The 22,323-nt window shown below is 43.2% G+C and overlaps 1 protein-coding gene across 1 annotated transcript in view; it reads right to left on the bottom strand.

The window, feature by feature from the left end:
- The window catches only part of COL25A1 (collagen type XXV alpha 1 chain), a gene marked incomplete at its 3' end in the record, with an annotated part of 335,563 nt that extends 314,710 nt beyond the window's left edge, over positions 1-20,853 (bottom strand). Inside the window, exons 1-2 of the mRNA XM_082482527.1 lie at positions 20,457-20,853; positions 19,806-19,875 (exon numbers count right to left, since the gene is read on the bottom strand). Of these exons, the coding sequence (XP_082338653.1) occupies positions 19,806-19,875; positions 20,457-20,822 (436 nt within the window). The 5' untranslated portion in view covers positions 20,823-20,853. The remainder of the gene's footprint in view (positions 1-19,805; positions 19,876-20,456) is intronic.
- Between the last annotated feature and the right edge of the window lie 1,470 nt (positions 20,854-22,323).

Here is a 22,323-nt window from a genome sequence, read left to right as displayed (position 1 = left end):
CCTCAGTTGCATCCATTCTAATCTAAACCACTCCAGTTCTCCCAACTCCCTTGTAACTACAGACTTTCTTCCAATAGCTGATGCAGCTGTGTCCTGGACGCTCCTCATTTGAGCCATGTTCGTATTTAACTGCCTCCCAGAACTGGACACAATTCTGCAAGTGACACCTGAGCAATTCAGAGTGGAGGAGCTATTTCATACAGGTCACCCGTTTCAATGTACCTGCATGCTGTCTGGCATTTCGCGTAAGAGCGTAACACTCAACTTATGCTCAGCTTGCGATTGGCTATAACACCCACAAATTTCTTTGCATTAGCTGCTTTATCAATGCCTGCCTGGCAAGCTTATTTACATCTGTCGTGGTTTAGGCCAAATCCACCCCTGGGGACCCGAGGGACCCCAGACGGGACCGACAGATGCTCCCCCCTACCCCTCTACAAAGAGAGAGGCAGAGGAGGAAAAAGAGACTTATGAGTTTAGAAGGAACTAAACTACTTTAATGAAATATTAATAATAAAATAAAAAGAAATAATGAAATATATATACAAAACTGTATCAAGCTCCCGAGATGACAATCATGTCATCAGCTGGCACTGGGGCAGTCCCAGGCTGGACTCAGTGACAGACGGGAACTGGATTCCGGATGTGGATTCAGGATCGGGATCACAGGCAGATGAACAGAGTCCTCCTCAGACGTTGGCCATTGAAGGAAGAGCCCGTGACCCTTTGATCCCTCAGCTTTTATACTGAGCATGAGGCAGATGGGATGGAATACCCTGTTGGTCAGTTTTGGGTCACCTGTCCTGTCCGCTCCTCCCCACAGGTGGGACCCCACTATGCTTTTCATCTTCCGACCCTCCAACGGGGCAAATAACAAAGTTGGTTGGCCTTGGCTGTTATGACAATAAGTATAAGCAGGAGCCTCTCTGCATCCCATGCCTGGGCATCAGCTATAAACAATTGGCCTTATCACTCTGAGAGGGTGAACACTGTCTGCACAATATGCAGTTAATTTCAGTAGTTAGAAGAGGCCCAGCTAAGAAGCGAAGTTACTGAACAAAATTGGTTCTGTTTTACCTCAAACCAGGACAACATCCTAAGTATTTTGTGCTCAGCCTTACTCAACTACAGCCTATTTTTTTTTTTTCCAGATTATTTCTCCACTTCAAGATTCTTGTAAACCTTTCAGTTGTGAAGCATCTGAATTCTAGTTCTGTCCTCAAATACACTTGCAGATCCTCTCAGGTTGTTGTTCCAGAAACTAAGACACACAGAAAGCAGCAGTGGAAGGAAGACCAAAAGACAAAATGCTTTTCAATTTCAATCCTTAAGTGTGTAATTAAAACACTTCTCACTAGCTCACCTGTTAAAGCAACAATCAAAGCAGTGCTAGACAGCTAAAAAGAACATGCAGGCGAGTTAAAATATGCAAATCATGGCATAAATTATTCTGGTGAGAATATGGTACATAGAGGAGAGGGGGAAAAAAACTCAAAAAAAGAATTTGCTATAAGAACAGGGTGTGCTCTTATTTTTGGTGCTATGCCACGGGCAGACAAGAATTCACGAAAACAAGCATCTTGCAGGAAAAATGCCATTTTAAAAGTACTATTGACTGAAAGAGAACAAATTTTATCCTCAAGTAACACTTCTTTTATTAACTTCTAAGTAACAGTAAATATGTAAAATATTACCATAAAATAAAAAAAGTTATTCACTTGTCATCATTTGCTTATGAGAACCCATCACACCTCCAGAAAAAGTACTTTAGAAACTTTAATACGATATAAAGTTACAAACTTAGGTATTTGAAAGATGTTAAGAAATCCAGTGGGACAATAAAGGATCATACAAACACGATCTGCTAAATTTTGATTTACTTAAGTGGAAAAAGCCAACTTTGACAGACATCAGCAATAAATGAGATAAGATCCAGACTACATTTGTTACATGAATAAGACTTTTTTTTTTTTTTTTTAATGCTTCAAGACTAACAGAAGGCAGGGGAAATCCACAAATTTGGATGTGACAACCGGAGATTTAAGTGCTAATCTAAATTCTTAAAGCCAAAAATTCAGAAAAAAAAAAAAAAAAAAAAGAGCTATAAGCATATATGCATGGATGGGAGTGCACTAATATATCTGTATAGCTGCACATGCAAATAAGTAGCTAAGGACCTAACACCTCATATATATGTAATACCTACCCTATTAACACATCCAGCCAACATCAATATACATCTGTTCGGGGAACTTGCACCTTTGTTCTAGAAAATGCAGTCCAATCGTTATTTTAATGGGCAAGAAGAAAGTAACTCAGAAATGTCTCACCCTGTTAACCAAGGCTCTTGCTGGCCTCTATACCCTTACATCTCAACAGCCATCTCTACATGTAAAAGAAGAACCTCCCTACAAACCAAATAAGCAACAGAAGCGCAAATGGCACGTTCTGCCTCCTGATTCATCAGAAGGACTACCTCAAAAGCTTTATTATTGACAGTGATTCCTGGTGGGAGGCAGGGAGAAGGGAACTTTACACTCAACGCAGCTTTGTTTGTCACTTATTAGCATTAGCCGCAATGCTGCCAGATAGAAAGAAAAAACCCTCTGTCATCTGCAAACAAAACACACGTAGGGAAAACATAGAATTCTCTTTTTCAGAGCCACTTTTTTCATATATCTTACCTATAATTGACTAAAACAAATACAGTTTCCAATTCAAAATCAAGGTCAGCCTAACAAGTGTAGTAGCGGTGGAGCACCACAGGTCCACCAGGAAGAGCACGCTGAGCTGTTCTAAGCTGTTTAATGTAGTAGTATAATGGGTTTAAAATAAGTGCAATGCACTGGAAATCCAGCCCAGTAATGATCCAGATCTTGTATACCATGCAAACCAGATTTGTATCCCTTAAAACAAAGTATTTCAGTATGAGTAGCACTCCATCACCAACCATTAAGTATGTAAAACCTTAAGGCTGGATTCATCAGCTAGATATTTCCTGTACACCTAGTTGGTGTCCATCCAACAACAAAAAGCATATGGCACCAGTGAATAAAGGCCAATATTTTTCAATAACTGCGGTGTATTTCAAGAATCCATTAAATGTTCATCATAAGAAGTACTGCCACTTTATCTAGTTCTCATTCAAGTCAAATGAAAATATTTCTACTAAATCAAGTAATACGAGATCAAGTCTCCAGAGATCCCGCGTTAATGGAAATAAGATAAAACTTCACAAAGTTAGCTGCAAGGAGCTGTTTTTCCTCTCACCTTAAGGGGACGGACTTGGATAAAACGGGCAAGGACTTCTGTAAAAATGCCAGAAGAAAACACTAATAAAACTCTGATAACTCTATTCCTCCACTCCCTTGATGTCCTGTAAGACCACAAGCATCTGGGAATGCTGTACAGCACTGAGGGACACTTCTTTGCCTATAGACTGTTTTGCTTAGTCATTTATCAAACTTTTCATGAAAAACTTTCATGTAAAAATGGGGGTGGGGGTGGTTTGGTTGGGCTTTTTTAAAAGTTTCACTTCAGAAAAAACAAGAGGTATTTGTTTGCAGACAAATTTTCTGCGGTTTTCCATCAACTTTCTTAGCAAATAAGGCTCCAAGATTTTTCAAGTTCTAATTTTTTATAAGAATACTCTAACTTCCAAGGGTAGATTATTTTTGCTACTTATCCTTTTGTTTAACAAAATTTCCACTGATAGTCCGTTCAGTGATTTTTTTTTTTAAGCAAAAAATTTTGTTTATCCACAACACACAACCATATATCCTAGCTCAAATTCCAAATTTTCAGTAATTACTGAAAACTAAATGCAAGAACAGGTTAGAAAGAGAACTTATTGCTAACAACACTACTCAGAACACTTTGACCCTACAGTTCACCTTTTGAGGCAAAATTTTTGAACACTTTTTTCCATTAAATGTATTCAGCTGTGGGAACCAAGTAAACTAGCAAGATTTGTATTTACCCTTACTCACGATGCATACAGTGAATGGGCAAATAAAAGTGATATCAACGTATTATCACTAAAAGATATTGTCCTTGAACACAATAAGAGGTGTTCCACTCAGGAAACAGAAAAAGGAAAAAACAAAAAACAAACTAACTTTAAGTATGTCATGTAGGGATAAAAAGACTCCCAACTTTCATCTCATTATTTCATAACTCTTCTTAGAATCAATTTCTCATTCTGCTGTCAGCTTTCTCCCCACGGTTAAACCAAGAGGCATTTTTAGACTTTAGAAAGGCCAATGTCATACGATCCTATTCTGTACACAACTGAAAAAGAAAATTAATTGAATGCCAAACTGCAGCATATGTAATGAATGCAAATGAACATGAGCCACCTGCTGCCGGTCAATACATCAGTAGTTATGTTATTTGCAGCATGTTCAGGAAAATTAATTTGTTACGTACCTTCTTTGCTAATCAAAAAGCATGTAATTAACTTTCTCTATGGAAAAAAAATTGTCATTTTATTCAGTTCAATTATTTGACAGCGCAATTAAATACACTAATTGTATTTTACGAAAAACACAAGCAACAGGGATTTGGAACTACAGGTTCTAGCCTTCCATTTGATTGCATTTCAGAAAGAAAATGGGGGCCAGCTATATAGAAGGTACATACATATATGACGACATCCTTTATGAAGCTGCTGTTTTACTAAGAACCCTACTTCACTTCTCAAAAGGGGCAGTCTTATTCTCTCAAAGCAGCTGAAAGTAGCAACAAGTAAATGCCCCCCTGCTGTGTCTATGAAAAGTGTACGCTCCCATCATGAAGCGGCCCTGCGATCTCACTTGGTGGGGATGCAAGTGCTGGTGCTATTGTATATCCTGCGTGATCTCAAGTGGAGAAAACCATCTGTCCATTTGCCGTGAAAAGGACCCCCGTGAACCTCTCCTCACAGATCACTATCGTTTCCTCCCAGACTTTAAACGGATGGCTATCTGTCACAAAAAGTCCTCCTCGAGCCACTTTTACTCAGCTGCTTTGTAGAGTTTAGACTGAAGTGACCAATCACGGCCTAACAAAAAGATTAGTGTGTCTGAACACAGTGCAATACAGAGACGTGAGTAACCCTCTTTTCCATCTCCAGCAACGCAGTTTAAAGAACGCTGAAGGCAGTCAAAGAACGAGAATGCTTGGGCATCTGAAAGCCAGGCGACAATTTGAGGAGATATCTGTCTTCATTTGAACACAAGTGTTCTTTAGAACCAGCAGGAATTTTCCTGAGGAGTCAGAAAAATTTTGGCTGCGTTAGTCCCTATCTAAGTGCTATTATTAGTAACTGACTAAGTTAAACAATTGCAGTTCCTCTCAAAGTATGATTAGTGGCAACATAATAATATTGCGCCCCACCAATCTTTTCCTGTAAAGTCCCACATTTTAAAAGACAAACACACATGTGATGGGAATATGTGGTCACTAGGCTACTAAGCCAAATATATAAATGACATGCCTCAGGGAAAAAAAAAAATAATAAAAAAAAAAGAAATCTGGGACTGAAGTTCATTTCTAGCAAAATACCAGTCCACAGGAGGGATCAGAGTTCAGGCCCTAGCTGTTGTCCTTCCCGCTCGCCACAAAGCAGGAAATCAAAGAGAGAGAAAGGACTGACAGTAACATAATCAAACAAGGCGGGATGATAACAGCTTTTGGAATAAATCAAGTCCATCCCTGTGCTTTTGGACTTCAACATCAACTTGTACCACAGACCATTGGTCTTGACACTTCAATGTGTTTCAGTAAAGATAAATAGCACGCAGAGCATGATAACTCCTATGGGCTCTGAGGAACACTGCTACAGCACAAGGGAAGCCAACAAGCACACCATTTTCACGCTTCTTCAGACCAGAAGAGAGCGATGTAGAATTGGAGAGAGTTAGGATCACTCCCTTGCTTCGGGAATATCTTACTACTAGTTCACACTAGTCTCCATCTTCCTATACATTCCTTGTCAGCTCCACACAGCAGGATAACACTCTCTGTCAGGAGGGCAACATTCAGGCTATGCATTCTCTTAATTTCCTTATATGACAAGGTCACCCACCTAGTTGACCAAGGGAAGCCTGTAGATGTGGTGGGTTTGGATTTTAGCAAAGCTTTTGATACTGTCTCTCGCAGTATCCTTCTGTACAAAACCTCCAGCATACTAACTAGACAAGTCCATAATACATTGGGTGAGCAATTGGCTGACGGGACAGGCTTAAAGAGTTTAGTATATGGGGTTACATCAGGCTGGCATCCAGTCACCAACAGGGTTCCCAAGGGCTCGGTTTTAGGGCCAGTGTTCTAACATTTTTACAAATTATCTGGATGCAGGAATCAAATGTATATTAAGTAAATTTGCCAAGGATACTAAACTAGGAGGAGTTGTGGGCTCCTGCGAGGGTAGAGAAGTCTTACAGAGAGATCTGGATAGGCTAGAGAGCTGGGCAGTCACCAACGGCATGGAATTTAACAAGAGCAAGTGCCAGACTCTCCATCCGGACTGGGGTAATCCTGGTTATATGTTCAAACTGGGGGACAAGAGGCTGGAGAGCAGGCCCATAGAAAGTCATCTGGGGGGTTGGGTTGACGGCAAGTTGAATACGAGTCACTAGCGTGCCCTGGCAGCCAGAAGGGCCAACCATGTTCTGGGGTGCATCAAGCACAGCATAGCTAGCCAGTCAAGGGAGGCAATTGTCTGCGCTGCACTGGTGCGGCCCCACCTCAAGCGCTGTGCGTAGTTTTGGATGCCTCAATATGTGAAGGACATCAAACTACTAGAGTGTGTCCATAGGAGGGTGACCAAGATGGTGAAGGGTCTCAAGGGCAAGACTTAAGAGAAGCAGCGAAGGTCATTTGGTTGGTGAAGGGGTAACCTGAGGGTTGGTTGGCTGAGGGGTGACCTCATGGCAGTCTACAACTTCCTCAAGGAGGGCAGCAGAGGAGGAGGTGCTGATCTCTCTCAGGTGAGGAGAGGAAATGGAATGAAACTGCATTGGGGAGGTTCTGACTGGACATAAGGAAAAGGTTATTCACTGAGAGGGTGGTCAGTCACAACACCAAGCCTGTCAGAGTTCAAGGAGCATCTGGACTATGCTCTTAATCATATGGTTTAGTTTTAGGTAGTCCTGTGAGAAGCAGGGAGTTGGACTCAATAATCCTTATGGGTCCCTTTCAACTTGAGATACTCTGTGATTCTATGATCATTCCAGATTTTGACAGTCCAAACAGGGATCTTCAACCTTTTCAAGCCGCTGCACACAAAGAAACTTACAAAGTGCAGTGGTATGAAAAAATGTTAATTAACACTTCCATAAAGAAAAGAAGGGAACATTTGGGTTCAAGCATAGAGTCAGGAAAGTAGAGAATGGGAGCGCTAGTTCACAGAGTTCAAACAACAGTCCGAGTTGAACAGAAACCGCCTCTTGCACAAGTACAAAAAATCTATTTGAGTAGAAAAAAACATGCATATGCAGAATTCAGTCATGTTGGTAAGGAAATTAAGATGAAGGTCCAGCTGTCTACACGGGTCTATTTTTTTCTGTCCCTCAGAACTGATGTTTTGAACACTTCTGTCAGATTTTTAGTAGTGTTATCTAATCACTTCTAAACAATCAACAACCCTCAGAACAATACTCACTGCATCTGCAAACTATGAATTGACATGTGAGAATATGCAACTTTCACAGAAAGATAAATACATTTAATAATTTCTACTGTTCAGACGGTCCCCGAGTGCAGCCAGAACTCTTACAATATTACAAAACTAAGTCTATATTCCTAGAAGTACATATAGACATAATGTTCTTGCTCAGAGACTGGAAAGAATAAGCATAAATTGGACAGTAAATAAATAAAAAATAGTATTTGTATGATGGAAAAGAACAATATATCAAAGCTAGAGAAGATGGTAATGGTTGCACATATAAACAAGTATGCACAAGGAACCAAAAGGGGGGAGGGGAACCACAACCACCCACAAACTAAAAAAAACCCCATACACAGATTCCAAACTACCGATTTCAGTTAAAATCTCTGGGACTATTAATGGCCTAAACTAATGTATTTTCACATATCAGGTCTGATTATTGTCAGACAGAATTCCACTTAAAGGCTACTTTCACCTACCTCCAGTTAGAAGTAAAATAATGTTTGGATATCAGAAACTGTGGTAGCACAAGAAGCTACTTCTGTCCCTGCATAAGTGGTCTGGGCTGGCATTGCCCACCTGTTCAGTTAAGATGATTCTTCAGGGTTGGTTCCTCAAAAAAAGTTCCCAAAAGGTTACTTCAGTTGCCAGTTGATGTATTTGCAACTACTTTCACACGGAATGGTTCAGCAACCTGAGGGAAGAAGAGCGAGCACTATACAAACCCCATTTCAGTATCCTCAGAATTGCTGCGAATGCCAGCAAAGATACTTCAACGGATTCCATCCGATTACGTCCTGCACTACTGATCAAAATGGAGCACAGAGAGGTAATTACCAAAATTAAAAAGGAGAGCAGAGGAAGGCATTGGAGAAAAAGAAAATTCTGCTCCTCAAGACAGTAATATAATTCAAAATTATGATACTTTGTACTTGTAAGTCTTCAGCACACTTTCGTTATTTACATCAATTCTATTTTACAGATGGAAAAACTCAAATATGAAGATGTTCTACCCCACCTTTGCAGTCCTGTAAAGAAACATAATCACAGACAGAACTGTTACTTAGTTGTCCTTGCTGTAACTCATTAAGCATAATGTTTCCTCTGAGGTGTATTCCTTTAAAGTTTCTATGAGAAAGCTTTTCCCAGAGCATTCCCAGAGTGTTCCAGTTATTACAATACACATTGAAAACAGATTAATTTTTCCCTATTATCTGAAAATGGAATAGTATTGTTTGGAATACATCAAAAGACCACCTTGTAGCAGCAAATCAATTTTAAGAGAGAGAAAAAAAAAAAAAGTGAGGCTTTCAGTCTTGCTGAATTTCTTCCTCATTGCTGGTGGTTCAGTTTTCAAGCCTCATGCTTCTTTTTAACTGGCCACTCCAAGGGTTTATGGGCTGCCTTTTAATTGAATGTCCTCCTACTGCACATTAGGACGCGGCTCAGCCTGGAATTCAAACTAAGGAATTATGCAAAGCTGTCCTAAAGTGAAATCCACAACTGTCAGACTTAAATACTAATCTCTCTTCACCAAGATTAGTTTCCCTACACTAAAGAAATACAGTGCACTTACACGCCTGCTGCATTGGAAAAACACTACTTCTTCACATCCAGAAACGTTTCCAGGCTTCTGCAAACATGGCTGTCACCATTACACAAAAGATACCAACTCTGAGTAAGTATTGACAGTAGCTGTCTAAGCACAGGTTGGCTTTAAACTGACCCCGTGCCACTGTGTCTTTCAGCCTCTCTGGTTCATCAGTATTCTGTGCGCCTACTGCCAGGAACCACTTGGGAAACATACGCAAGATGATCCTTACTGAACTGTGACTTCTTCATCAACACACACAGCAAACACCACGATCCATTTGTGTGATACCACTGCACTCATTTGTAAGTGCCAACTAGGGCCATTCCCCAAGCTGCATATTAACCGACACGAACGACTATCAAGCATCCACCAGGACTGAGAACAAAGAAAAGCAGAGTTCAAGCCCGGCACCGCCATAAGGACCACCTTAACAATGACCCCACTTTGGCCTACACTTGAGAATGTCTGCACAGAGCACATCTCCTGGTACAAGGACCAAATTATGAGTCAGAAAGTATTTTTACTTAAGTTTCAGACAGCTATCCTGCCTGAGAGGTGAAGGGTGTGAAATCAATAGTATATTAATCACTTCTGTGTCAAGCCGAAGTGACAGTTCTCAGCATTTGTCACCCTTCAACTGGCAGTAACCAGTAGTTCAGCAGTGGAGGTGCAAATATTAAAGAAACATTTGATGAAAAGCAGCAGAAGAGTTGTCAGTACAGAGACTCTCCAGCCAACGCTTCACAGTATTTTTCATAGCAATGCCATTGGACATTATCTAGATGTAAACTCTGTGACTGGAGAAGAGAATATTAATACATAGGCTGCAGAGTTTATCCTCTTAATCCCTTGCGGCCATACCCCTACGCTCAGGTATCAAGGCTTCCCCTTAGAACATCGAGGGAACCAAAACAGGAGCTGACCCAGAGGGTATGGGCACAGGGCGGGGAGGAAGAGGAGGGCCGCCTTCAAGCGCCTGGCTCTCATATGCTTAAGAGATTATTAGAGGTGCCAGCTAAAGGAAATACCTCCTCAACTTAAGACGCATACACTTTGACTTCCAGCGCTGCAATCCTTCATGAAAACTCTACCATCTTCCGGCTGGAGCACTGCTATGTAAGAAACCTTACATCATTTCCTACCAGCACAAGCTAGGTGTCCTGGTTGGAGGACACTAGGCCTTAGGCCCTAAGCCAGCTACGCTCTTGCTCTTACAGACTGTACATGATCTTGATCAGAGACATGTCTTTGTAGAGAGTTTATTTAGAGTCCTCCAAATTACAGGGTGCTGTTCTGCTTTCAGATATGCACACGCAAATCTGTCACTGCAATCGCAGCCACAACTCATAAAGGATTTTGGTCTCCGATTTTCAATACATTTTCCCCTTTTCGAAACTCCTTCTGCGTTCCTCATCCCCCACCCCTAATTTTAGAAAAGATCTTTTAAATAGCAGTTTTTCAGCATAATCGTAAGCACAGTCCACTAAGAATGAGTTTATACTTACGGAAGGAACCTCATTCATAAACTAAACTTTTAACGTATACTTGTGGCATGATTTTTTTCTGTGCTATTATGTTCAGAGAAGGGATATTGAAAATACTCAAGCGGAAGGTAAAATAAATGGATTTTTCTTGAGACCGCATAAACTGCAAATGGCAGAACAGCAAAGGCCTTAAAACTACTTATTTTCTACAGTCTCCCTCCCATGATATTTACAGCTCTTACACTACAGTCCCTCACTCCTAAGAGTACTAAAACTCTTTGAAAGGGTAGGAAGAGTCAAGTTGATGAGCTAATTGGTTCTGCTTCTTTTTTTTTATTTAAAAAAAAAAAAAAAGAAAAAAAAGGAGGAAATAAAACACTTCCACAAATCTTTGCCACTCAGAGGAAACATTCCCCAGGTACCAGCAGACTGAAGCAGTACCAGGAAAGGGCTATTTCAGTCAGCGGAAAGCAGTGGATCAGCCACCTGGCTTTATGCAGGTTTTCCCTGCCATAGTGAGCTATACCCTACACTGTGTCACCGTGGCTCGGCAGGCAGCCTGCCATGCCTCCACGTCGCGGCAGAGCGTGAAAGACTACCACAACCATCATACCGCTACGTTATACGGTACAGTGAACTGCATTACAAAGAGGATCAGAGATCAAAGAGAAAGATCATTCGATACCCTTCTTCCTCTCCTCAGCTCTCCTTCAGCTGAGCTTGTAGAAGAGCCAGAGAAGAGTAGGGGAAGCTAGAGGGACTCGTGTCAGTCATTATTCCTGGTACAGCCTCCTTTTCAACCTCCCCAAGGATCTGTGAACTTGTGATCCACTCTCCACATGAGCCCAAACAAGACATATCAGCAAAGGTGAACATCTACGAAAAAATCTGTAAATTACATTCATAAAAACCCCAAATTTAAATTCCTATGTATTAAATAAAAATAAATCTGTAAGTCATGTTCATAAAAACCCAAATTTAAATTCCTACATATTAAAAACATACACACATCACTAAAGAAATTTTCTAATATGCTTGCCCAATACACAATAATTGCAAGATGAGTTTCATGCTCAGCCAAAACCAAGATGATAATTCTAATGCCTAACACAGACTCAACAAAACGTATTGATTTTAATAGAACTTCATCTATTTCTTCATGTAATTAATCTGTACACATTCTAAAGAAAACTATACCTTCTTTACACTCAACAACTTCCACATCAATTTAAGACAGGGTAGGACAAACTATTGCTGCTTAAAAGCTACATTACTTCTTGGTTGAGTGTGTCTAAGCAGAAGTCTCTGGAATCATTGCATTAATTTTCAGAACATTCTAAAGAAAGACGAACATCCCAGTTTTATCACCTCTGTTATTACACTCTTTCTTCTTTCCATTTATTGTTTCTTTGCCCTGCAAAGGGCTGTCATGATATCTTTGATAATTATAAGAACATTTATTTCCATTAAAAAGAATTACATGAGCGTATAATAACTTCATGTTTCTTCAAAAATCTTGCCAGGCATCTTCATCCGTTTCAAAGCTTTCCAAGAAGAAACAATTCTCCCCAAACATGCATGCAATATTTACAACTGTGTGTAAATACCTGCTCCTATAAACATACATCTGCATATATAAACAAGAATCAATTTTAATATAATCCTTGTGCCCCCCCCCCCCAAAAAAAAAAAAAAAAAAAAAAAAAAAGAGAGAGAGAGAGAGAGAGAGAAAAGCAGGAAGGATAAGAAGTTTTATAGTGTGCATCACAGACAAGGCTGTCTTCCAATAAACTTATAAAGCTGTTTTAAGCAGAGCACAATGACCAGGTTTTCTTCACAAACACAAAGGATGGGACAAGTGGTTTACTTCACAAATAAGGACATGGCGGCGTGCGTGCTAAGAGCTAGGCAACCTTTGGAAATATTTAAATAGTAGATTATTTTAGCTTAGGCACATCTATGCATCTGCACTTTCTTGCACTACACATTTACCTATTTAGAGAGCAGCACATTTTTAACTGAGGAGACTGTTTACACCAGCCTGCTGCACTTAATCACAAAATTAAGGCAGATCCAACAACTTGCTGAGCCATGCCTGACTAGACGCTGCAGTTGTGAACCACATGGAAGGAAATACCTGACAAAGATGGCCTAGATATTCACCTTTCTGTTCTCTGGAGCAAATGTAAGATGATCTCCTGGGGTATCAACCGGACCTGTATTTCTAAAGTTGCTCAAGTCTACATAGAGGAAAAAAAAAAATAAATAAAATCTTTATTTGCATGAAATGTACATATGAATCTTGCACTTTCCAATTTGGCACTCAGTTCAGAAAACTTGTCCTGGCGTTTGCTTTTATTAAGCTCTCACAAACAGCTTCTTCTGCTTAACTTGATCTCATGAAAAGACCCGAGCAGATGAATTTAAGCAGGCACCGCTCTACTGCAAGTCTAACCAGTAAAAACATGACAGTCCATAAGCTTCCAAAAAGCAAGCCTGCAGCATCGAGTTCACTATTGCGTGTATTATCCAACTGCAAGCTGCGGCTTTAATCATATCGGGTGAAAAACTGTTTCTCCCAGCCTTTATTATTCTCTGCCTTCTTACATCTCCTCAGTGGTTCCAAGCAAGCAGTCAGATTTCCTTTTTGCGGCTGATTTAGGAAATCAACTGAAATAAGGAAGGGGAAAAGCGTTCTGCGTAGACGAGCCTTCCTGAAGAGGCTGCAGTGAGCAACGGGACTCAAGTTCTGCGTGCGTTAGACGGATGGTTTCACAGGCTCGGTAACGAACTTATTAATTAGGAGATTCTGCCCGGTGACCTAAAAGGCCCTATAACAAACAGCTTCTGTCAGTCATGCCGTTTTCAAAGGTAGCTGATTCTTACTGCGCTAAGCGTACAAAAAATAGACAGGTAGGCTGCAGCCAGTAAATGTCAAAGGGGGTGAGGAGGAGTGCTGTAACGCAGGTGCAGCAGCGCTGCTCTTCTGGCAACCCCTTCCCAAGGACCCACTAACCTTTAAGGAAAGGGGCAGGGCGCCGAGTTTGCCGAACAGAACTGTTATCCAAGCTTTAAAGATTCTTTAAGGAAACAGATGCATATACTTAATTATTTAAGAAAGAAAAAAAAAAAAAAAAACAAAAAACAAAACAAAAACACACAAACAGAAAAGACACACAGACCCCACAAAAACCCCAAAAGACACACAGTAAAGGGATTGTTCCAGAAGTAAATGTAACAGTCGCTTCTCACCCTGCAAGACTCACTGCACTTGAACTGCTTTGACACTCCAGCAGTTGGAGATGGACAGCTGCCACGCGGAAGGAAACAAGAACATATCTAAGAACATATCTAAGAACATATCTAAGAACATATCTAAGAACATATCTAAGAACATATCTAAGAACATATCTAAGAACATATCTAAGAACATATCTAAGAACATATCTTATATGCTCTTTTATTAATACTTATATAAGAACAGCCAACCCAGATGATCAAACCTGCCTTTTAATATGCTTTGTTTAACAAAACTATGCAAGTCCAATACATTCTAATTCAAGTCAGTAGGAAAACTTTTGTTAATAATACTTTTGTGGTCAAATCGACCTTTGCGACACCACCACTGACATCAATAATATTACAAAAGGCAGGAACCCGGTACAGCATGTTGTCGATCAGTTCTCCTTCGAGCCACATTATGTTTCATTCATCATGCTGCACACCCTATCTCCTTACCCGGAGGGAAGGGAATTAAAAGGTCACATCTTAGCCAATAAAATATATTTAGCCATTCTGTGGGGAGAAAACCGTATCTCTAATCAGTCATCCAAACAAGACAACAGACTACCCAGAAGGTTGTATGCTGCTGCACATCAATAAACATCTTTATCCAGGAACTGAAATGAAAAATATCAAACCAGTGAAGGTATGAAAGGGGAACTCAGAGCCCTGTCAGAAAAATTACAAAATTAGAGCTGAGCACTGCATTCAGCAAACAGATGATACAGACAGGGCAGAAATAAGTAGTGCTGGGAGCTAGGTTAGATAGCACACGCTGGAATTTTAAGTAAGAGGGAAAAACGCTTTGGATACTTTCTATATCTATCTGTATTTTCTTTTGGGTCTCTCTACTGGTAAACACTTAAGTCAGCTCCTCTTTTCTTTACCTCTTCAGTCTTCACAGAACTGAATCATAATTGCAAAAAAGTAATACCCTGCTGATACCTATTTCAGGATTCTTTTAATCCCCAAAATTGATTTCTCCTCCGTTCTTTCAGCCTCGCTAATTGAAATACTGCAGGAAACAGTCCTTATGGAACACAAGGAAATAAGAAAGAGTGCCTAAATCGTATTTCCACTGCATGTCACAACAAACATTAGTTGCTTAGGACGACAAAACCGGTACTGGGAAGCTAAGAAAATACATTGATTTTTGCCATCGGTGCTTCTTCCAAAATACGTGCAGCAGACTCATCACCTTACTGAAGAACTGTAGCTGCAGAACATAGTTCTCCCCACTAGAATTACTATAACTGGAGTAAGACCAACTGGTATTCTCTATCCCCCAGAAAACACCTTGGCTTACGGCATTTCATCTCCTGAACGACCAGGTTTATAGACACACAACTACACTGAAACAATCTTTACAACCTGATCACAGCAAATTGCATGGTGAAATAGGAGGTACTTCAAATGCCAAACCATAAAGCTCTACGACTGGAACACAGAATCAAGATGACGTGATTACAAAAACAGCACAAAATAGCTGGCTAAGAAAGAAGAATGATGACAGCATCCATGCCTGGCGAGGGTTTGAAGCCACAGGTATCTGCACACAAGAGGAATAAAAATGCAGGTTTCTTGATAGAAAAAATACAAGAGAAAGAGCAAAGGAACAACCGCTGCCTGTGGCACAAAAGAAAAACAAACGTAAATTTGGTTGGTCAACTTGGCCAGGTACTCATCAGTGAAGTTTAGCTAGTGTTCTGTGGAGAATAAGAAGAAAAAAAAAAGAAAAGAAAAAAAAGTCCGCAAACTCCATTGTTTTACATATAAGCTTTAGTGAACATACACACACAGTGTGTCATAGCAGTTAGAGATAAAAAACATCTCTTATGTTACGCAACCTATCCTTTGTCAACGCAGAATTAAAGAAGTGTATGGCACATGAGCATTCCTACTTATATCATACTTTTGCCTTTTTTTTTTTTTTTTTTTGCTAAAGGAACAAATTCATTATAAATGTCTTCCTCAAAAGAGAGGGGAAAAAAATTGCTTCCCAAAAATGGCCAAAAAGGACACCCAAAACCATACACGGATCACCTGCTAGCCTTCCTGCTGACCAAGTTTGAACTTTCTGTACTAATAGACTTGACTCCCACTCCTGCCAACATCATCCGACTCCAGGAGTGGGCTCTGAGGACCACTTACAGAACGAGACATCGTGGCACATGACCCTTATGCTACATAAAGGATCAATTCACTAAAAGGTGCAAGCAAATGTTAATTTCTGTTGAAGTCTACAGGTCCTAGGTATACACGTGAATGCTTTGTGGAAGAGGAGAGTCTGAAGAATCTACAAAACCCTAAGAATTTGTTAAAACTCCATGGAATTGGGAGTATCCCTGTGCCTTCTGCACGTGTTACTCTTTCCACAACAATATAATTTTTGGCACTTGGTAAGAAGTATCCAGCACTGTGCTCGACCGTTCCTCATAAAAGCTGATTATGCTCCCGCAGCTATTTAAAGGAAGATTCAAACATATGAAATAATTACTACATGTCTACTTTTTTTTATTTATTTATTTTTCTTCATCTTTTACAGAAGAGAAACACTAATTTACACTAAATAATCAATCTGGCAAAGGAAAAGTCATTGATTACGCGTAAAATAATTTCAGCTACACAATTTGCCCCCCAGTCCTTGTGCAGAGGGCTAACTGCCAGCAGTGACTGCAGCCCCAGTTGCAGGCATGGGATTTAAGCTGGCACTCTTGTTAGGACTGAGGTAATTTAAGAGGAATGTCAGCACGCATTTACTTTTCAAACTTTATTACTCTGCTTTAAGAGGAGAAAGAATGCCTGCTATTGTCATTTTAAAAATATTTACAAAATCTTTGGTATCTGGTTTCAGTCCTACAGAAATAAAGTCAAAACTCTAATGTCTCCTCACGTTGTGCTTCTTTTATAAAACTGAAAATAATAATTAGAAAGACCATATTTAGTGAAAACAAAGCTTTCAAAGAGAAGCGTGACCACTCTTCGCTCCAGACAAAGTTCAAGGCCACCGCTGAATTAAAAGGAGCTGCGTGGGGACAGCTCTGCAAGCTACGAGCAGTTGTGAATCCAGCTGCCTTTGGTACCCAAGCCATTCAAACCCAGTTTCCTTTGAACGTGCAAGTTCCTGCCACGGAGAGCCGCAAGGGGATGAACATCTCAAGCTAATGAGATCTACACCAGTTGCATAACTCAATCCCAAATCAGAGGCCACATGCTCGCCCTCCTGTCTGCAGACTGAATTTCCCTCTCTTCTTTTGGGAGAGAACAACGTAAATCATTTTTAAGTAATCTTTATTTCTCTTTAAAGAGCAGGATGATGGAAACTGCCGTGGTGGCCATTTGGCAGCAGCCTTTTCTCACAGCATAGGGGTGTTTCAAAAAATCACCTCTGTACCATGAAAGCTTTCCAAAGTCACCTCTAACAGACGCGTATTTTATTATTACAGAAACCCAGGGAACAAATGCAGAAGCTGAGCAGAAGAAAGCAGCAAAACGCAATCGTGTGGGGAAGTAAAGAGGCAATTTACTCTCTGGCTTCACAAATAGCAGGCAACAGAAAAACCACTGCATTTCCATGATACTTTTCCTATTAAAGCAAATGCCTCTCTGAACACAGTAGTCCAAATTTGTAATAGCAGCATCAAGCGTGAAAATAAAAGCCCATTCTGTCCAGTCGAAAAGGAATTCTAACAAAGGGAACCAAACGAAGAAACAACAATTTATTTGCTCTATCCCCTCCTGCTCTGCCTAACGCCTGCCGTGAGGAAGGCACAGTACCCGGGGGGATGGTGCTACTCAGCCCCTGTTCTCTCAGACAAGGCTCCCAAGACAATGCCATTTGGAGGTAGACACCTGTCCACTGGCAACAAGCACGAGAGCATCGATTCACTTTAAGCTGTCCAAAATGAGGCTATCACATGGCAACATCTTTCAGTGACTACAAAACTTGCTTCCAAACTGAAATAGCTACCCAGAAGCGAAAAGCTCCATATCACATTTCTAATCCCCATACCAGCTAGTCCTCTCTGCAATTTTTTTTTCTTTTATAATGATTTGCATAAATTTTTCGGATCTTATGAACCTTGCTCCCTTGAAAATGTTTCCCAGATCACTTTGTTTTGACTTTCATCTAGCGAGGATTTCTACAACGTACGTGAGGAATATTCTGTTGCTCGTTGTCTATTTGATAAAGCACACTTCTTAAGAAAAAGGTCATGTAAAAATTGGTATAATGTGGAGCTCTAGTGGTAGTGGGGAAGTAAAGCAGCGCATAACACCAACCGTGAAACAGTAGATACTGACCTTTAGTATGAAAACAGTAAGCAAAAACACCGTAACAGATGAATTTCGACAAGAAGGAAAAGGGAGAGAGCTTGGCATCAAATTCAACCATGTTTCAGGCTTACAGAATACATCTTTGCATGCAACATGACGAGCAACCATCATTCTTAGCGCACAAATTTGAATCTTGTAATTTATTGCAGTTAAGCAACAGACAAAAAAAAAAAAAAAATCAGATCAACACTGTATGCTAATGTTAGCCTTAAAGGAAAGAGTTATATATAGTACAGCAGGAAACCAACGTTCCCTACCAAAACTAGCTGGGAGCTGGGAGTCAATTAATTCTGTGTACTCTTTTAAAACAGTCCTAGTCATATATATTGTCCTTTTCACGCCAGCCATGGTAACTCCTATACCAGCCGGTATACTCTGCTCTCAGTTGTATCATCAGCAAAATACCGTACCAACCATTGTAGTCAGTTTAAACACTGAGATTCAGTAGTCCTTTCAGACTGATGAGGCAGGAATTAAAACCTAAATCAGAAGAGCTCCTTCCTTAGATACACGGCACTATCACACATCCTATTGGCAAACATCATCAGCTTAAGTCTTGTTGACAGTCGATATTCCACCTGTAAAGGAGATGTTTTTTCAAGCAGAACGGCAGGATACATAAAGCATACTGTGTGTCTAGTGTGCTTCGTCACACTGAGGATGCTGGAATTCCTACAGCACCCTGTGAAACACCAGCATTATTTTCTTAACTTTTAAGATGCCATTTGAACTTGGGTACGTACTACAGAAGTGTATAAAGCTAAAACAATATCGATGGTTATCAGACTGTCAAAAAGCAGCACACAAAAAAAAAAAAAAAAAAAAAGCCACAGGAAAGATTGCAGTGTGTGTGTACAAACAACTGATCCCAGTATTCGGAGGCCCCATTTCCAAAGTCAAACAACATCACTGGTTGCATAAACAGACATAGTTTTGAACTCTCAGTATGAAACCTGCAATCCCGTCCTTGGGGAACTGCTTTCATCTACAACTACAGAAAAACAGGACTGAAAAGCTCTTGTATACATTACTGGTAACCGGCAACAGACTCTCCACCTATTTCAATCCATGTTATAAATTGTTCGATATTTTTGCGAGGAACTTTTGTTCTACTTCCCAAGCTGAGCACACAATGCCTTGATTCAGTACTACCTCATTTAAGACAAAATATATATTTTTTTTTTCTTTTTTTGCTAGGATAGATCATTAACTTGTTCATAAGTGGTTTTGTTTGCAATCACCCAGCCTAACAGGGGGTTTTAACTACTGTGACTTCCAATCCAGTGCTGGAGTAGAACCAGATGATTCTGAGCTTTACACCTTTTCCACCCAAGGTACAGCTGTTGATTGAAGTGGCATCCCCTGGATCTGACTTACACGTATTTGAAAAACACGAGACACCAAACCCCCCGAGTCAAAAGCCTCAGAGAGGAGATTTCCAAGCTGCGTCCGTTACCTGGCGGGCAGTTGCACTCTGGAGGGGCTTCTCTCGCTACTCGTATTTTTGCCAAGTGCTCGTAGGATTTCTGCGGGCGAGAGAAGCGACGTGAGGGCACTGGGCGAGCTCACCCCGTCCCAGCCGGCGCTCCCTCCCAGTCCCTGCGGCCGCACGCTGGGATTTACCGCTATTCCATAGGGTGCGCGGCCAGCGATGACTTCTTCGCTTGGAATCGACCCAAGGTGGCTCACTGACTTCTCCACCCCCATAACAACAAAAACAAGCCCGACGCCACCGGCTCTCTTCCACCTCTGCCGCAAGGCTCCCACCCGCTGGCTTTTTCCCTTTTTTTTTTTTTTTTTTTTTTTTTTCCCCTTGCTGTCGGGAAACGCAGGGACTGATGCTCGGGCGCGGCGGCAAGTTAGGGATGAGCAAAGCGCCGGTGGGGGTCCCGGCGGGGTCCCCCGCCAACCGACCCCCCCCGGCCCCGCCGCCCCCCGGGGATGCGGGCTCACTTTCCCCGCTTCTCCCCCACCTCCCGCCCGCCGAGCTGCCCCGGCCGCCCCCCTCGTCGCCTCCGCCGGTCTCCCGCCGCCCGGCACACATCATCCCCCGTCCCCGGCACAGGCTGAGAGCAGCCACCAACCCCGTCCCCTCCGTCCCGCACACCTGGGCCAGAAGTCGCTCCACTTTCTCCTGCATCATCGCGTTCAGCTGCTCCAGGGAAAAACCGGGCAGCGGCGGGAGCGGGGCGGCGGCAGAGAAACCCCCTCGGGCGCCCTCGATGGCCGCCACCCTGGCCTGGAGGTCGCTGGTCCGCACCCCCAGGTAGACGCAGGAGGCGGCCGCCAGCGCCGAGAGGAGCGCGGGCACCGCCGAACCGCACGGCCCGGCCCGCCGCGGGCAGCCGTCCCCGTCCCCCCCGCCACCGGGCTTCCCGCTGCCATCCCGTCCTGCGGCTCGGCGGCTCTTCCCCAGCGCGCTTTTACACCCTTCAGCTGCGGCGGCTTTGATTTCCTTTCCTCCGCCCCCCATGGAGGCAACGAGTTTACAAACAGCGGCAACAAAAATAGTAACGATAAAGTACGAGAAAATGAACAAGAACCAAGAAAAAAAAAAGGGGGGGGGGGAGGGAGGAGGCGAAATAGTAAATTAAAAAAAAAAAAAAAAGAAAAAGAAAAATACTGCGAGAAGTAGAAGAAAAGCTCGCACCCGGCTCCCACACTTTCAAGGCGAAGCGGCGGCGCGCACCGCACGCCGCCCGGCAGCGGGTCGCGACTCAGCCCCGCAGCGGGGGCGGCGGGGCGGGAGGGGGGGAGTGAGGAGGGGTGGCCAAAAGGCGGGCAGCAGGGCTGGGTGCGGGGCGAGCCCCCGCCGCTTCCACCCGCCCTTCGGAGAGAGCAGCGTGCACTGCTCACGCTTTGCCACTTGTCAGAGAGGTTTTCAGGCGCGGGGCGGGAAGCGCACCCCCCCTCCCCTACACCCACACCCACACCCCCCTCCGCACACACACACACACGCACACACACACCCTCCGCCTCCCGCTCTCCTCCTCCCCGCCGCCGCCGCCGGACTTGTTGCTCCCCCCGCACCTGCCTGCCGGCGCCCAGCAGCCGCGCCAGGCGGTGAAGCCCGCGGGCGGCCAGCAGCCGCGTCGCCCCGCAGGCGGCGGGCAGGCAGGAGGGCAGGCAGGGAAGCAGGCAGGGCGGGCAGGCAGGCAGGCAGGCAGCCCCCCGCGCTGCCCCGCTGTCAGCCCCGCCGCGCCGCGCCGCGCCGCCGGCCCCGCCTCCCCGCCCTCATTAGCATAATGTATTCACCTAGGCGGAGGGGCGGGTGGGAGAGCTCTTTTGCATAATCTATGCGCGGCGCGCGGTGTATTAGACTAACAAATGAGGTGGGGGGCGCCACCGCCCCATGCTGGGGGGGGGCGGGGGAGGAGCGGTCGGCCGCGGCCCCGAGGCGGCGGGGAAGGGGAGGTAAGAGGTGGGCAGCGCCGCCGGGGGAAGGGCTGGAAAAGCGCCCTAATTTACGGCGGTTTATGAGCGGGCTGTCATGCCCACGGCGCGGGCATAAAGCACGGGGAGCGCGCCGTCGGTCCGTTCTTTTTTTAGAGCGCGCAGGATAAATGTGTATAACTCTAGCGGGCGGCTCCCTGGCGCGGTGCGACGCGATGTGACGCGACGCGAGGGCTGGCGTCCAAAGGAGCAGCGTGCACGAACTCCTCATTCCGTGGAGACAGTTTAATGTTCATAGAATCATAGAATGGTTTATGTCGGAAGGGACATCGAGTTCCAACCCTCCTGCCATGGGCAGGGACACCTCCCACCAGACCAGGTTGCTCAAAGCCCCATCCAGCCTGGCCTTGGACACCTCCAGGGATGGAACTCCCACAGCTTCTCTGGGCAACCTGTGCCAGTGCCTCACCACCCTCATAGTGAAAAATTTCTTCCTAATATCTAATCTAAATGTCTCCTCTTCCAGTTTGAAGCCATTTCCCCTCCTCCTATCACTACGTGCCCTTGTAAAAAGTCCTTCC

Source organism: Vanellus vanellus (assembly GCF_965231255.1).
Source record: "Vanellus vanellus genome assembly, chromosome: 4".
In the NCBI taxonomy this organism is placed as follows: domain Eukaryota; kingdom Metazoa; phylum Chordata; class Aves; order Charadriiformes; family Charadriidae; genus Vanellus; species Vanellus vanellus.
Note: the sequence above shows the minus strand (reverse complement) of the source record. Positions and strands in the feature narration are given on the sequence as shown.